The sequence below is a fragment of the Trachymyrmex cornetzi genome, unplaced genomic scaffold, assembly GCF_001594075.2.
Source record: "Trachymyrmex cornetzi isolate Tcor2-1 unplaced genomic scaffold, Tcor1.1 scaffold122, whole genome shotgun sequence".
In the NCBI taxonomy this organism is placed as follows: Eukaryota; Metazoa; Arthropoda; class Insecta; order Hymenoptera; family Formicidae; genus Trachymyrmex; species Trachymyrmex cornetzi.
In genome coordinates, this window is record NW_017295784.1 from 3,107,677 (window position 1) to 3,125,996 (window position 18,320).

Here is an 18,320-nt window from a genome sequence, read left to right on the forward strand (position 1 = left end):
TAAAATTGATCAAACTTATTTTATACTTTATTGTAGTTTTATTAATGAATGAGACAGATTTATATTAAAATTCTTCGAAATACAATGTTGTTCCATGACTGTCATATTTTCAGGGTAAATTCTAAGAAAAAATTCTCTCTCCGTGTAGTGTAAAATTAACTCCCCCAAAATTGTTTTTTAAATAACTTTTACCAAAATTGTGCAAACAAAAATTCGAAACGTGCATACATAAACGTGCATATGTAAACGACGAACAATCGAATGAGCTATAAAAAGTTAATTTTTTTCAAAAGTTAGAGGACTGACTTCACACAAGGGGTCCTTTTTTGTTGAAAAAGACTTTTTTTTTGCAAAAGATCAAAAGATTCAAAATAACTCTTTTAGGATAGGATATTTCCTGCAAAAAAATTCTATTTGGAATTATTCTTGCCGGTTAGAAAATCAATTTTTTTTCCTTTTTTTTTTAAGAAAGTCGAAACATTGCTCTAATATATAGGACTGGTTCTTTTACTTCAGTGAAACGCGATGCGAAAGCCAGCCGCGAAATTCGATCCAATGCATTTTTTCCGCTGGCACGGAGCTATAGTTTCTTTACATCACACCATTGTCGAAAAATGGTGTCGACGCACAGCTCCATGCATGCGTCGCAAACGCGTGTGCGTATACGCTCCGCCTTATTCGAGCCTCTGGAATTCGCGGACGCGACGTTCTCGTGCGAGCTATTGCCAGGTAAGTCGCATTCCGGCGGCGATCGGCGAGCACGTTTGCAAGCGAGAAAACCGCCGCGGGAATCGTTTTCAGGTCGTACGTCGTATACCGCAGGTTTATCTATCCGGCAGCAACACGAAGAACACGACGAGTCTCGTCACCGTCCGACGTTCGCGTCATTTCTGCGACGCGTCAGAATACACGCGCATCGCCGTAGGCGGCGTCGTTAAGGATTTTTAACGCTCGCGTAATCCTGCGGCTGACGGTGATGATGATGATCCTGCTAATCCTTTCCGCACTATCGCGAGACGCGCATTTCGATCGTATTTCCACTCAGACGATGCGATCGTACGCACTGAGAAAAAATATATTAAATTTTAATAAGTACATATTTGGACAGTGCCAATTAAACATTTAGTAATACTAATTAGTAATAACGGTAAATAAAGATTTATTCAATAAAAAATGATTATTAACCCTTACCGTACTATGTACAATTTCGTGCCTCATCCATACTATCAAGGGTCACTATAGAATCTCTTCATTTTTTTACCTCTTCAAAATAATTCAAAAAATCTCTAAAAATTCACCAGCATATACTTTCAACTTTCTAGAATAAATATTGACTCTTTATTTTGGAAAATAATAAAATGTAGTATAATTTTTTATAATTACCGAAAGATTCAAAGAAACTTGCACGAACAGGAATCGCTCGGTCACCAGTTACCCATATTAGTACGGTAAAGGTTAAATCAAATTAATGATTCTTATACGAAATAAATATATCTTTATATTTAGTAAATATTCAGTTGGTACTATTCAAATAAGTAATTTATTAAAATTTCGAATTCTTTTTTCAGTGCAGTAATATCACTTCAACGTTCGATTGCGATGGTTTCTTTTTCGTAGTAAAATACTGCGTTATTTTTTATTTTAGCAATGCTGTCTTATTACGCGACGTTAAAACTCGTATATATACCTATATCTCGACCAATAAATCAAGTTATATATAAAAGTTTTAACTATACTGTGTCGATGACACGTGTTCTCCTTCTATAAATTCCAGGCTTGGATAGGAAATAAAATGTAAGTTTCATTACGTATGATATTTCCGCATTGCGACGAAAAAACTTTTCTCGTGAAGTAGCGGGAAAACTGTTTAGCACCTACTAAGAAAAATACTTTGTATGTATACGTATTGAACGTGAGGCACGCGACACGATGGGGACGAGAGTCTGGATCATTAATTGCGCTTTGTAAGGCTCGCACAAAGCGGAATCATGCGCGATTTATCGTTTAATGTACAATAAAGGCTGTCTGGTTTACCGGCATCAGGGTGTTCTCAAGTGATTCGTGAGAAAAACACTTTTCACGACACACATTGTAGCGGCACACGTTGCTGGCATACATATCTTCGACGCACGAGCAGATAGAAGCACACGCTAGAATTATGGGTGTAACTTGAGGGAAAGTTTCCTCGGTCGAAACTTTGCGAAACTTGCAATATCGTCCTCGACTGCACAATACGTTTTATATTGTGTTGCAACGAAGGATAGTTTCGGAGTTGCTCCTTAATCTCTCCAACGGTTACATATACATAGAGGATGAATATGTTACTCGGTTTTACTCATAGTTGCTAACTCAATTTGATGATAGAAACATAAGCCCTTATTCTATAATAACTGTAACAATATCGTTATATTGTTGTAAGTAGCTTCTTTACTATGCATGTGTATAAAATCTGTGCAACGACAATGTAACGATATAGTTACTGTCATAAAAGTTATAGAATGGAGGTCATAAAGTAGAATCTTATATTTTTTATAGAATGTATCGAATATCAATTACGATTGAAAAATATTTCTCGTCGTGGTTTAATTAGAAATTTTATGCTTATTTATAATAAACTTATATTAAGATATAGGCTCCATTTATAGCAATAGTATACAAAATATCATTCATTTGTCTTGTTATAAATTTTGTTTATGTTTTGCTCTATACTTAAAATTTCCAAAGATTCTCTTGTAAGATTATATACGATTTTATTCTTAGAATGCTATCAATATATAAATTTTATGTAGAAGTGAGCGAGGTCATTGAGCGCTAAGCTATGTATGTGATCAGTGATTATTAGAAGAGCCAATCTATTATATTAAAAGCTATGATAAATGGAGATAAGCTTTTAAAAATTCTGTTATAAATTAGGTTAGACGCTTTAGTGATCAATAATAGAGAGTGTGATAAGTAATTTTAATTATTGCTCAGTTTTGTGTTATTATATATTTTATTTAAATATATATATTATGAGGAAATATATACAATACAATAAAAATTAAACTACTCGTATTATTTCGAGATTGAATTTGATAGTGAATTTATTCTTTCTTTCCTCTGAAATTAATAATTAAGTTATTTGTGTTATAAAAGCCGAGATTATAAATATTTTGTCATTAAAAGTGAAAAGATATGAAAAACTTGTGTTATTTTAATTAAGAGTGGCCTATTGCTTTGTACGTAAAATTTACGTATCGATAACAATACTGTATGTCACTCAATAGCGATAGCATTCTAGAAATGTAAACAAGTTTTATAATAATATACATAATCCAAATTCTATAATTCTATCTTTTTCATCATTTAAGGATCAATAAAATTAATCGCAGATTTCAGAGAACAAAAGTGAATTCTGATATAGAGAGAAAGGAAAAAATTTTCAAAGAACATTTAATTTGAAAGATTAATAACAGAATACAGAATATAATATAATGATAAAAACATGAAATTACTTGAAGAATTTTTAATGAAAGAAATACAGTTACATTGTTACGTCAGACCATTCCGGAATATTTTTTTGCTGTAACTACATATAAGGCTATGCCACACAGGCGATCGATTTCCGAGACATCCAGTATACTGACCATATGCTGCCCGGCTTCTCTGCCTGCAACGGCGTAACCTTTACGCGTACGTGCTCATAGCGTGCATTAATTAGCGAGAGAGGTAATTACAGCTGGGGATGCGAGGTTACGCAGGCACGCGGGTGCCATCGTGGCTAATTATTGGCCGGTAAGATGCGAGACGCGTGCCTGTACTGCTTATCTTTGATTCACACGAGAAGGCACTTGGTTTGTCGGACACGAAACCTAATTGCACTGTAAAAAGAAATGTGTCTTATTTTTATCCTCATTTTCAAACACTTAAAGATGTTTTAATTTTAAACTTTTTCAATAGACAAAACATTACATATTTGAACGAGGGGATAACCACTAGCTGAAATATTATCCCACGAATTACATGATTTCATTTGATTACAAATAATTTTTTTCACTATACTATGAAGTAATTTGATAAAATATACGATTTTATTTAATATTATAGAATGATTTCTCGTAGTTGCATATGTAATTATCGGATTATACATAGAGATTTTATATAAATTTTATAATGATTTCGAGGATTCTGTCCCACGATTACATTAAGTGGTTACTCCCTCGTATTTGGATTTAAAACACTATATGTTTTAAATCTAAACACGTAATGTTATGTTTATTTAAAAAGTTTAAAACTAAAACATCTTTAAGTGTTTAAAAAATGGAGTCAAGAATAAAACATTTTAATATCTTAAAATTAAACATTTTTTTTTTCAGTGTGATTTCAATAATTTTTAGAAAATAAGTTTTAGAAAATAAAAATTTACCTGTGTGCGTTTACTTTTGGCTTTATAAAATGACATGTCACTATTATACGACAGCAAATATTTTTATGAAATGTGTTATTTAATTGTTATTACGATTATAGTATTACGATGCTGTTATTTTGATTATTTAAACTTTTAGTATAGTTGTTTTCGCATGATTCTCACGATGATTAAGAGATTCTGATCAAAAAGTTTGATCAGTGAGTCATTTATTACGCTCGTGAAATAGTATTCAAACGACCGATAGGAAGAGATATGAAGCTCTCATCCCCCTACTATGAATCACAATTCTGAAACGCCTTCTCGATTAATCAAATTTCTCATTTATCATTGTTATCTTTACAGTACTTTAACATTAATTTATTATTTATTATTAGTATTGTATATCTCATCATATTATTATTATAAGAAACAATTTTCTTTATCTTAGTCTTTGGTAATAAAAAAAAAATATTCATTCTGCAAGTCTATATAATTTTCTGTTTTATAAGAATTTTTTAGAAACAAATGTCTCGGTATGGGAACTTCTCTTGTTAAGTTCACAAGTATTCCTTGACAATATACTTGCGTGCGAGCACGTAAGACAGCGAAACATAAGGCCCACATCCCAAAGGCACGTACACACACAATTATCTTCCCGGTTCTCTCGTCCGGTTCCGGGGGTAGGAAGGGAGATGAGAGGGAAAAGAAGAGAGGTCGCGGGCGTGGTGGAGGCGAGAATACCGATCCCAACGAAGCCGAGAGTCGTTTTGCTCTATGGGCTCGTGCGCGGCCTTCTCGGAGAGCCTCAAGGACGGCGAAACGCATCGCCGCGGCCGCGGTCCGAATGCCGCCGAGGGGCTCCATCCGGCAAGGCCGACCGGCAACGTATTCTATTTCTCCTTCGCTCGGATTTTTTTTTTTTTCCCCCGATCGTGCCGTATGGACGAAAATAATTGCGTTGGATACGTGTCACGCGCACGTTCGCGCTCTCCCGATGAAAGTTTAGTCAAATATGAAAAATTAAAAAGAATGGTTATTAATTTAGATATTGATACGAATGGCATAATATTTTTAAAAAATTAAACAGATTCGATTTTTTAAATAATTAAAGAAACTACTCGTGTGTCTTTTTGCGAGTCTTAAAGTTGAAAAACTTATTCCAGTTTTCCTTAAAAAATAACATCACGCATATCGTAAATTATCTAAAATTCTCATAATGTATTGTCAATAGTATTCTTTACAAACTTTTAAACTAAACTCTTTCAAATTAGGATGATTTCTAATATTCATATTAAGTCAGATGTTATATTTAAGGCTTTCTGAAATTTATCTTTAGATGTTCAGTAACCAATAAAATAATTCCTAGAGCGTCTGAAGATAAATTTAAGGAAGCCTTAAATATAAGGCCTGACTATGAATACGGGCATAAATAAGCACAAAAAATTGAAGGGGATATTTCTTGGTTTATTTTAGGATAAAAAGATGAACATATGTTCTCGACTACTTCATACAGTATGATTATCCGTAATATGAATACCCATATTTTATATATACACATGCTCCTGATGAATGTAAAAATATTTCATCGGTATTAAAAAAAATGTATAACGTACACCAAATTTGAATAATATATCTCTAAGTGTTTTTCAGATTTGACAAAATTTCTATTTTTTTCTCAATAATAAATTAGAAACAAGATCGTCATATAAATAACTCCACTAATAACGTCCACTAATGTTTCTACCAATGTAGATTAACTTTAATCTTGGTTCAACTTACTATTCATCTTTTTCTAATTCTTAGAACTAAATAAAGATGAAGAGTTTATTGAACTGAGATTAAAATTAAACCATATTGGTAGAAACGAGTATAAATAAGAGAGGCATCACTTACGATCAAATAAGCGAGATATTAGAATAATACATCTATATATGAATTTAAATAAATTTATTTCAGATTATTATATATTAATTTTGACATCTTATGTTTTGAAAATAAAATAATTTAGAACATAAGTCCACACATAGAACTTTTTCTTCCTAAAGTAAGTCAAGAAACATCACTTTTAATTATTTGCACTTACTTAGAAAATAAGAATTACCTTCTATATATTTCTTATATTATTTTAATAACTCCGTATTTGAGTGGAGCGATCAAGAATGAAAGAGCACGTATTTCGGAGGAATTCCTGTGAGATATGAACCGTCCGTAGTAATGGACATTCGGATATAATTGCGTCGGCAAATGAATGCCGTTAATAATTTTGTGCGGTCCACGAACCTCTGCGTCTGTTCATTATATACTGCACATTAAATTTGTTCGTCGCGTCGCGTCGTATCGTGCGTTAATCACGCGCGTGTTCCTTACACTCGCTCGCTTATTAAACTCTTATCGGTATTTGTCGTCGTCGAACGATGCTATTTCAGTACAGCATCCCCGTCGTTTTTATTACTCATACACAGCGCGAATTCCCGGCGCGTCCAGACGCCCTCATTGCGTGGCTCGATCTTTTTTCTTCTTTTTGCTTATTTTTCTTCATCTTTTTCTTTTATAGATTTCATATTGTCCCCTTTTTTGTTCTTTTGCTTTCCGTTCGCGTGCGATTTGTTTCGCGCGCTACAGAAATGGTCGATATACAAGTTCGATGTTTTCTTTCTTTTAAAATTTATATCTTCTCTTCGGTGGAGAATTTTGAACTTATTGTTAGTTAATCTATGTGTCAATATCTTTTACTTTATATATTTATTTTTCTTAAATAATTGGGTGTAATTTATTCTATGTCTTTTGAGATGCAATCCAGAATTTTTTTCAGAGAGGTTATCATTTTGTTGTCACATAAATAGCAATTTTTTGCATTAATGAATTGCTTTTTTACACATATTAGAGCTTTATTAGAATGTCTCCTCATTCTTGAATAAAAAAATATTACATTTGTAAATCATAACTTTGATTTTTTTTCTGAAGAAAGTATAAGCAAAATACAGTTATTAAAAATGAAATATGTAGCTTTTTAATATTGCTATTTATTATTATTATTACATACAAAATATTTATGATCATTTTTCTAAAAAAACAAATTCAAAAAAGATCACAAAAAAGCCTGCTGTATATGAGAAACATTGCTGAACATTATTAAAAATTGTGATATTAAACTAAAATTAAATACAAAGAAAAAAGGAATGATAAATAAGGCAAACAAAATAATTTAATATAATTTACAAAATTATGCGACTATTTTTTTTAAAGCGTTTTCACACAGGATTCATAAGATGCATTCAAGAAGCGTGCTATCAGCGCCATTTATATAATACTACTCTTGTCGCACGTCTAATGGACGATGAAGATAGAATGACACAAATAGCGTTAATAGCGTCTTCCCGAATGCAGCCAGTAATATCAAAGATAAAAAGTAAAGTTGTAGAAGTAAAAAAGTAAAAAGCTGAGTCAAATATAAACTTGTATTTCTTTATAACTACAATTTTACGAAGGGGGTTGAACCTTTCAAATCCTCCTCTACCCCAAGATATGCCCACGTCTGCCAACGTGTCTTTATACGCTGTGAAAATAAACTAGATGAACGTATATATAGAAGAGATTATTTGATTGTTGTGTCAAGTGTTTTATTTTTAACATCTGTACTTCGCACGCCTCACCTTGGCTTCTATTTTTTTCCATCCGCACTGAAATAAAGTACGATGTGACCGTGAGCGCGCCGATTTGACCTACAAAGATGCAACAACGATGAGTGATGCATCATACATGAATGCGAGGCAGGTGTGATTCAAACATCGCAGTTCAGATAAATGGCTAAATATATATCGTCAGCATATCGTCCTCTCGTTGTCAAATGAAGTAAATAAACGAACAGCGACATTTCCGGGCAAATCGCTTTAGGATTTAGGATCGTATTTTAGCTCTGAATGCGCAATAAAATATTACAGCTGCATGGTAATCATCTTACGAGCGTAATGTTTTACTCATATCTTTATTCCCTCTTCTATTAGCAAAGCTGATAAAAGCGGCTTAAAGCACATGGGGAGCTTAAAGCTAACCGGACATCCGGATTCACGAATCCGTAACGAATTTGGGTGAAAGACACATCCGGATTTATGACTTCCGCAGAAATTCGGGATGTATTTCGCGTGAAATTTGAATATTTTAATTAGTATCTATACAATTTTCTCTGAAATCTTGCAAAAGAACTCATTTTTGAAAGATCCCATGTAGGGTCGCCAGTAGTGACAACGAAACCAACGGTTGGCCAACGCAACGGCTGCCCACTAACGGCCAAGATTCTGTCAGCCAATGCTGGGCCATCACTGGCAAACGACAGGCTGTCAAATGACGACCAAAGTACTGTCAGCCAGTACTGTGCCCGTAGTATTGCCAATATTGCACCAATCCCCAAAATGTGGTTACCAGTACTGGTGCAGTACTGGGCCGATCGCAATATTTACACTGGTACAGCACCGGCTAAGAACAGTTGGGCTAGTATCATCTGCCAGTATTGGGCCAAGTTATCATCCGACACTTAGCCAGTACTGCGCCTGTAGGTTGCCAATACTACGCCAGTACCCAAACTACGACAATCGGTACTGAGCCGATTGTAAAACCCTATATGGGATCTTTGAAAAATGACACTACTGATATAATTGAAATTTTACGAAAGAGATATTAAAGTTATTAAAGTTTAATGTGTGTGTGCCTTGCGATTTAAATATCTCCATTAAAATTTCGTTAATATTGAAATGTGTGAAATTTCTAAAATTAATTCCGTCGCGAGTTAAATTCTTGATATTTTATTACCGAGTTATTAGAAATTTTTTAGATTAAATGTTTTTTTAATTTTGTTACAATTTTTTAAAGCGTTATCAGTAAAAGATACAGGTTTCAGAAACGCACTTTCAGTGCTAATGCGTCATTCTATCGTTAACGTTCATTAGACGCGAAATAAGCATAGAATTTGCTGATAACGCTGAAAACGCGCTCCTGGAATGCGACCACAATTTTTGTGTAAACAAATGAAAAAATAAAATTGTGGAAACGTCATTTTTTCGATTCTGTCGTCATTTTTAATTTCCAAAATATTTCCAAATTAAAAGAGTGTGTCGTTTATTATCGGAAGAAAGATCATTTAATATATTTTACATTTATGTTACTCGCACGATACGTAAATGCTTATTAAAATGCAAGACCGATCGCATTAACAATCTGACACAAAATTTCGTAGATGTGGCTAAACAAATTATCATTTTACTAGCGTATTTCATTGTATTATCACTGTTATTTTCTTCTTTCAGACCTTGGACTTCGATAGGGATGGTCTCACGAAGCTGAAGAAGGCTATCAAGGCTATCCACAACTCTGGAAACGGTGAGTCGAGTATTATCGTAAATTTTCATTATACTTGCGCCTTGATTTTACGATTGCAAGAATAACAGTCAGTTATCTCTTAAAAGACGAAATTGACTTTCGTCACAGAACATAAAACGAACTGTCATTGGTAACAAATAAAAATAAAATAAGTAAAATTATATTTCATGTGACATATATGTATAATACATTCGAGTTTTATTGTTAAATTTTAAGGACAAATTCTTTAATTTTAATTTGATTTGATTCTTTCTTTATTTCATAAATATTCTATCATTCTTTCCTTATTCTATTTATTTTATAGAAATTGTATAGAAAAAGTATCTCCGGCGCCCCGTTTAAATATCCTATAAAAATTCTTTGCATTATTCTCTTCGATGATTCTGATGTATATAAAGCAACCTGAGGTTATAAAATAACTCTACCGTATATATAATGTGACCATTTACTTTATCATCTTGGATAGACTCATACGTATAAAATAACGTTATTAATACTGATAATGGCGGTCGAAGCGGGTCGATTGTTATGTTAAACATATCAGCAACAGCTACTACAATCTGCGATAAAAATTAATAGTTGATTTGTAATTTTTTCTATTTCTTTTTATGCATATAAAAAAAAATATACTAACAATAAAAATATTGAATTAATCAAACCAAGAAAAACACGATTTCAGCATAAAATTAGAACCTGAATGAAAGAATCTTCTCGTATCTTTTATCATAATAAAAGTACATTCATATATTTCAATACATTAGAGAACTATCTAATTTTTTTATATTTCTTAATATTTTTTTAAATTTTAACATTTGATTAAATTGAACTTGCATCTTAATTTATGAAAGTTAAACAATGGCTCGATGGAAAAAAAAAAAGAAAGAAGAATAGAGCGACAGAGAACATTGGGTTTATGAAATATGGGACTATGGAAGTGCACACACGACGTCTCAAGACAAACGGGACGTTTACTTGTCGCATACGTTTTTCCGGGCCATCCTACAGGGAATGTAATGCTACGTGCTCTAATCTTACGGGCGTCGGTCTGGATTTTTATTGCGCTCGAATGGGCAAGACGCGTCGGGTTCAACATCCTAAAGGTCTATAGACTTGGACTGAGAACCCTGAGCTGTGCACGCTGACTTTTACGGGTCGGGCTCGCCGTCGGCTTTCCGCCACTTCTCCATCGAGCAGACAGATCGATTTCTCCGGCGCCCCTTTGTTTCCTCGACCAGGCCATCCTGCGAGAGTCTGCTTGGGGGCTCATATACCGAATGTCTCGCGTGGAGTCTGCGATCGGCATCTTTACAACCGTTGTTATATTATTCGCGCCCGCAGTCTATGAACAAGCGGGCGATCAATAATGTGTCGTTGTCAACGTCGATATATATCGTATAACGCTCGCGAAGAAACATAAAAACGCAGTTATTATACTGCTTGATTTATTCATATGCACGATACGTGCCGGACATACAAAATATCGTCACAATACTTTAGAATATTTATATTTTCTGATAAAACTTACAAACAAGTTTGCAACATCGACATTTTCATTATGTATAGGTGTTAAAAATCACATTGTTTCTGTCGTGCAAACTTGTAAGTAACATATTTCTACTTGTTGGAGCAAATAAATACTGGAGCGCGCGCGTCAAACCGTTTTATAAACTCGCGTGCGCGGAACGCTCGGCGTCGAAGTTACGTGACTTTATCGAATTTAATATGTTATCATTTATCGTGTACGCATTCGTTTTTTGCGCATTAGTTTTTTTACGCGTGTGTTCAATACATGTACTTATTTATAAATTTTGTAGTTATGAAAGGGTTACCGTAGGTTGTATAATCTCGCGTCATCCTCAGTACAAGAATAGCAATAAGCTGCACGCACATTGCACACACGTTTTAAATAATATATCTTATCTTAACTGATGTAACATTACATCGGCCGAGATATATATGGAAACAACGTTTTTGCTGAAATATCTCAAAATTTAGAGAGATATACATACTTGGAAATAATTTTATTGGATTATCAAAATAATTATGTAAGAAATTCAAGCATAATTAGCAATACTGCAAAAAGTTTTAACATTCTAATTTGAGTGTCCTACATAATTATTTTGATAATCCAAAAAAATTATTTTCAGGTTTATATCTAGCTAAATTTTTAGGTATTTTAAAAAAATCGCTTTCTCAGAAAGAATTTCTCATAACAAGATAAAGTATTCTTGACGTACTTGGTCTTATCGCAACCTTATACAAGATAAAAATAAAATAATATTAAAATTGGATCAATATTTCTTACTCTTCCCCTTTGAATTAAATAAGATTGACTTATTGTCTTGAGATAGGAGTAACACATACAAATTTAAGTTTATATATTCTTACGTTCAGAATAAATCTTCACTCAATGTTATAATATAACGTATACTAGCGCCATAGAATTTGGCACAAAACCGATATGCTTGATATTTTATTCTAAATTTAAGATTTTTCATTTAAGAATAATATTCTTCTTTCAACAATAAATACGATTGTCTCTATACCGATTCTATTTTATGATAGACCAAAGAGTTAATAGCATTGGATTCAGAAATCTTTTCTATGAGCGCGTCCTTCCCATGTAATTATATATGAATTCTTTTTATTCCTTTTACATTAGACCTTTGGCCTATGTTACACCTCTCCTCATATGCTTGTGATGTTGATTCTTCAATTGCCACAAGCAGGGACTTACAGGTTTTTAATGCCGATTCCGAACGACGGTTTTTTCGAAAGGTGTTTCTATGGTCAAGGATACTCTCGAGAGGTTGCTGGCCTTTTCTGAGAGGAGCGTAAATATTTTGGTTCCTATACCAGAATCGAACCGGGGACTTCTAGCATGATAGACCAGTGCGCTGTCTGCCAAGCCACACTCCCGCTCGTAATTATGAATTAAAGATCATAAATGTACTCATATTTCAATCTCAACAGTAACTTACAAACGCAATTAATTATAAACAAAGTCGTATTCAATTTTCCGCATATCGAAAATTAGTGTTAATTAAATATGAAAATATAATTCGCATTAACAGAAAATTGGCGAGATATTGCTGACTTGGGTGTTTCTAAAGTAGGAATGAAACGGCAAGCGCGTGCCGGACAACATTCTCGCGTTAGCCGCGAGACTAATGAGAGATTAAAGCGGCGTTTCCTTTCCACTCCGGATCGATAACGCTCGCATTATTCCGCGAAAGTTGCGTGTTCAGGCCGCTCCTTCGCTTTTCACGGCAAAGCGTCTTCCGTTATATCTGGTTTCTGTTCTCCAGCGAATTCTCGAGCATGAATCCCTCTCTTCAAAATCGCTTTAAAAAGTCTTACTGCGAATTTACGTTATATTTCTGCGGATCATCTCGTAGGAACTTGTCCATACCCGGATTACAGCAAAGCGTTCATTTGAGACCGCCCGTTTGCAAATATTATCTCAGCGCAAGGCAAGCCTGAGCAAACATTCCGGAGATGTTGTTCTTTCTGAATTGGACTTTGAGTTACGGATCTTTCGTGACGCAATGAGCAGGTAGTCGCGTGAAATTGCTTCCTCAGGTCGCGAAACGCCGTTGAAGACCTTGCAACCACGTAGTAGGATACTGCTGTAATCGTCGGGAGTCGCGGACGACCTGTAATTATATCGCGTAATGGAAAGACCCCTCGTGGGAGCCTAGGATTATAAACCTGTCTTTTGATGAGAAAGCTTTTATTTCTGCCATATTCTCTAAATGAGCCGTGGTGACACACGCATGTAATATTTCGTTAACATATTCTAGATAATAAATATGTCTGTTTACTTGATTTGATTGCTTACTATTTAAAAAGATTTATTTATTAGCATAATAGCACCTATATATAATATTTTATATCATGTAATATTATTATATGTATGATATCCTTAATTGAGAACGTACAAATATATACGAATTGTCTTAATTCAAATATGTAATCCTTCATAATTCTTATTATTTGCTGACGTTTCTGTGAAACCTCCCGTAACGAAGTAATATGATTTTCCAGGAAAGATAAAAAGCAAAAGATATAAAATGTGAAGTTTATTTGTCAGGACTTATCGTAAATTTCCTCAAATGTCATTATCGACAAAGAAAAGCCTTAAAATGTATAACTTGCTTTCCATTCAACAGAGAAGTTCGAGGAATAATATTCAATTTTAATTTACAAGAAGCTTCATAAAATCTAATGACTAATTTAATCTGAAATATTAAATAGTAACATTAAATAGTTTGTTAAAATAAAATTTCGTTATCTCCTCAAGTTTATAGACAATTTGTCTCTCATTTTACTAATTTTGCTCGTTTTTCTTTGTGCTCAGTATAACCCTTTTCTTACCGCAACCTCTTCATCGCCCACATCACGAAGATTCTCGTCTTCTTCATCGTTATGCTTCATTAGCTTGTAATCGCAGGAAATCTGCTCTACGCTAATTGTCACCTTATCTGCCTCATATATACATCACATTGCTTACCTCTATTAAGACTATTATTATAGTTTTTTTTAAAAATAAATTACAAAATATCGCTTGCAATCAACGTGAAAGAAAATGAACTAATTGCAATAATGAATAACTGATGAACTCTTTTTATCCTATATACATGATTTAGTATAATTATAGTTTTTTTTAACAAATACGTAATTACTATGTATCTTTAATTCTAGTGTAATCTAATTTTTTAAGTTGTAGTTAATTAATGTAATTATTTTAATATTTCTTTTTATTAAAGGTACTAGATTTTCGATATTTCTCTATTTACACAAACGTCGATAACGTTGACGAAAAATGTAATTAAATAACAATGCCAGCGAAAATAAAAGGTTATTCAGCGAAAGAAATAAATTGCTTAGCGGTATTTTCACAGGATTAACGAAACATCGTAAACGTCACTCGCACCACTTTGCAGAAATAATCGCAGAACAACGAATCGCTGTCACGCGCGATCGGAACGCGATGTATTAAATACTCGTGTTTGTTCATCCGCGGTGCGTTGTATTTTTTTACGAGTTCGGGCGACTCTCGCAATGGCCATTTTTCACCCGTCGATCGACCCCTGGAAATCGCGACTCCATCTGTATCGGACCGGTCAGCATTATTTCCGTGTCGGGCCACAATGGACCACTTTTCTCCCGGTATCGTTCCGGCATGTCCGATTTCGCCTCTCGCTCGCGGTTTTTTTCCTGTCAATTATCCTTCCTTTCTCTCTGTTTCTTTCTCCCGTCTCCGACCACTGCCGGCTGCTGCCGGCCGCTACCTGACGATAGACAGGATGTACCGCTCCGAGTACCCCGGGCGCGAATCGCATTCCGTGACGCGTGTTGTCCCTTGGAGACAATGGGCCCGCGGGAGCACTCATGCGCCCCGATATTCACGAAACTTTCGAGCGGAAGTGCTCGTCGACATACAGACGGCGGCAACATTGCTATTTAATCGTTCTAGAAATATTGCTAAATTTGGGAACAAATTTAGCAATGAAAGACATACATATTGTATATATATATATATTTTTTTTAAATATATATGTATATACACGGAAACAGTTTTGCTGAAATATTAAAAAATTTATTTACCTCAGAGAGTCAGGCGATATCGGACATTTTAGTTTTTTCGAGATTTCATTTTCTTGGATGGTAAAATTAAATGTAATACACATGATTACACATTATTCTTATACTAAAATGTTTTTTTGATCATATTTTAAAAAAAATAAAAATAATCAAGATTTTTACGTATCATGTTTTTTAATGTCATTTCGTTTTTTTGTTTTTGTAAATTGAAAGATAAAATTTGATAAAAATATTTAAAAAAATATGTTTTTTGGTAAGTTCCATTATTGTTTGTTCATAGTTTTTAATGTTATCTCCTGCCCTATTTCAATAGCTTTTAATCTATCACCAATATTTTTCTATATTTTTCATAATAGAATATCGCTTACTCACCTCTCTAAGGTCCGATTTCACAATATGTGGTTATACCTAAAGATTAAAGGTAATCAAGAAATTTATGAATGAATTTCATTGATGAATCTGCCGGTAACCTTTAATCTTTAGGTAATCATATATTATGAAAACGAGCCTTATTGTCATTTCCTTAATACTTGTTTTCGCAACTACTTTCATGCTCCCTTCCTCCTATTTGCCTCGTATTCATCAGAAACCAAAACTCATTAACTATCGTCGACTCCTATTGCAATATATATATTGTAATATATTTTTTATGGTTCATTAATTGTTTTAATTAAAGGAGTCTTTAAAAACTTATTAGTTTTTATTAATTTATAATTTACTCATTAACTATATTTATACGGGCTCCGATACGTCTTACATGACGTACAACAAAATAACGTATGAAACGATCAGCTTTAAAACAAGAAAAACTTTAAACTTACAATTTAAAAAATAATAGATACTGTTTACATTGATGAATTAAAAATGAAATTCAACTTACATTTAATGATATAACTAGTTGATGAAGTTAATTTCGTGCCGGTATAAACAACAATAAAATGCACAATAGTACAAACAACGCTACCCTTTAATATGGAAAGGTTTCGATTCTCTTGTGAAGGTAGATTTACCAGTGGTTTGACAAATTGAAATGCTACCATATGCATTTAAAATTTTAAATAATCCGATACCTGCCGTTGTCCATGCCACTCGATTTTCCCCTACAAATCTAAAAACAATTTTGTTGGACCATTAAAATAATTATTCAGGACGCTCAAGCGCATATGATGATAATGCTGTAAAAAATTTGGATATTCTAGCAACAAGTTGCAACATTTGAACGATCTACATCATTATTTTGGTACAACAAAATTATTTTCAGATCTCTATCTAGCAAAATTTTTAGATACTTTAGCAGAAATTCTTTCCGTATATATAAATTTATATTTTAAAAAACCATCGATCAAACTGTGTAATTATAGAAGTATATTATAAATATTTTTTTCGATGAAAAATTATTCTTATTAGCAAATGTACGTAGAACTTGCAACGCATATTTTATGGGTACTTGTTCTTCTCCCTGAGCTGATGCGCGCTCGTGAAAAGATTCAATTCTAGATATATCCTTGGTAATACCGCGCTCGTGCGATGTCGCGCGATTGAAATATTCAGTGGCGATGCATTAGCATTTCCGGAGCCATGAAAAAGCTACGGCGCCGCTAGGCTGCGGGATCCCGCGCGGTTTCCGAAGGCTTTTGCGTAATTTCCCAGCGACGAGCGAAGACGACGACGCGAAGAGCAATGGGGCGCGAGACCGATAAATTTTACGGAGAGGCAAGAATGGAAGAAACGTTAACGGGCGCGTGGATGTCGACAGAGGTCCGCGCGATCTTAGGTATCCCCTTCTGATAAACTCACTCGACTAGGATACTTCTCTCGTAAAGTGTGCTCTGTAAAGAAGAGACCTACGAAAGACGAGCATAGTCGATGCGAGGGGAAGAAACATCGGAATGCACAATCGGAAGTTTGATTTATAGAATCATAATACACTATCGCGATACATTGCCGCGTTTTGCACGAACAAGGGCTTTTAAGGGGATTCTGAAGTCGTCTGTGTTTTACCGATTATTTTTCCTTTATATATAAATTAAAAAATCCTTTTTCTCACTCTCTAAATCTGAATCAGTGGATAATCATTGATATCAGTGTCAAGTATGCCACTGGTAATCAGTGAATTAAATGTGAGATCCTTAACCTAGCTAATCTTTATTATGTGATCTGACTAAACTTGTTAACTTAACGTTTTAGTGCTTAAATTCAATGAATATGGTATTGGAAAATTGAAATTAACGTGTAGATATCAGTATTTTAGTTATGTAATGCTCAAACATTCTTCCTTTTTTAGTTGAACTTCACTGATTATCCCAAGTATGCCACTGGATAATTAGTAACTATCCACTGATTTAGCTTTAGAGAGTAATTAAAGTATACCAGGTATGTAAATATGAAACCGGAATTTACCAATAGATGGCCATAGCTGTCAATGTAGTTGCCGTCAGACCGCGTCATTGACGCCATTTCCTTGTTCTGACATCTGACAAAGATTTTCAACTCACAACAATACAAGTTTTATACAACAGTATAGTTTGTAATAGCGTTGAATATGTCGAATTTTGTGCCTGGAAACTACGATTTGCGGACAGCATTGATTTTCTGTTACCATTTGAAGAAAACTGCTGCAGAATCGCATCGAATGCTTGTCGAAGCTTACGGTGAGCATGCTCTTGGTAAATCACAGTGCTTTGAGTGGTTTAAAAAATTCACAAGTGGCGATTTTGACGTAAGAAACGAAGAACGCGGAAAACTACCGAAAAAGTTTGAAGACAGCGAATTACAAGCATTGTTGGAGGAGGATGACGCTGAAACTCAACAACAACTCGCGGATCAATTGAATGTGACACGAGAAGCCGTCTCCATACGTTTGAAATCCATGGGAAAGATCCAGAAGATGGGAAAATGGGTTCCACATGAACTGAATGAAAGACAGCAGGAAAACCGAAAAACCACTTGCGAA

At 34.1% G+C, this 18,320-nt stretch overlaps 1 protein-coding gene across 2 annotated transcripts in view; it reads left to right on the forward strand.

Moving 5' to 3' along the window:
• The window catches only part of Asap (ArfGAP domain of ASAP), a 57,662-nt gene that overhangs the window by 21,303 nt on the left and 18,039 nt on the right, over positions 1-18,320 (forward strand). For both annotated transcript variants that reach the window (XM_018520498.1, XM_018520505.1), the window contains exon 2: positions 9,688-9,760. In XM_018520498.1, coding sequence (XP_018376000.1) covers positions 9,688-9,760 — 73 coding nt within the window. The remainder of the gene's footprint in view (positions 1-9,687; positions 9,761-18,320) is intronic.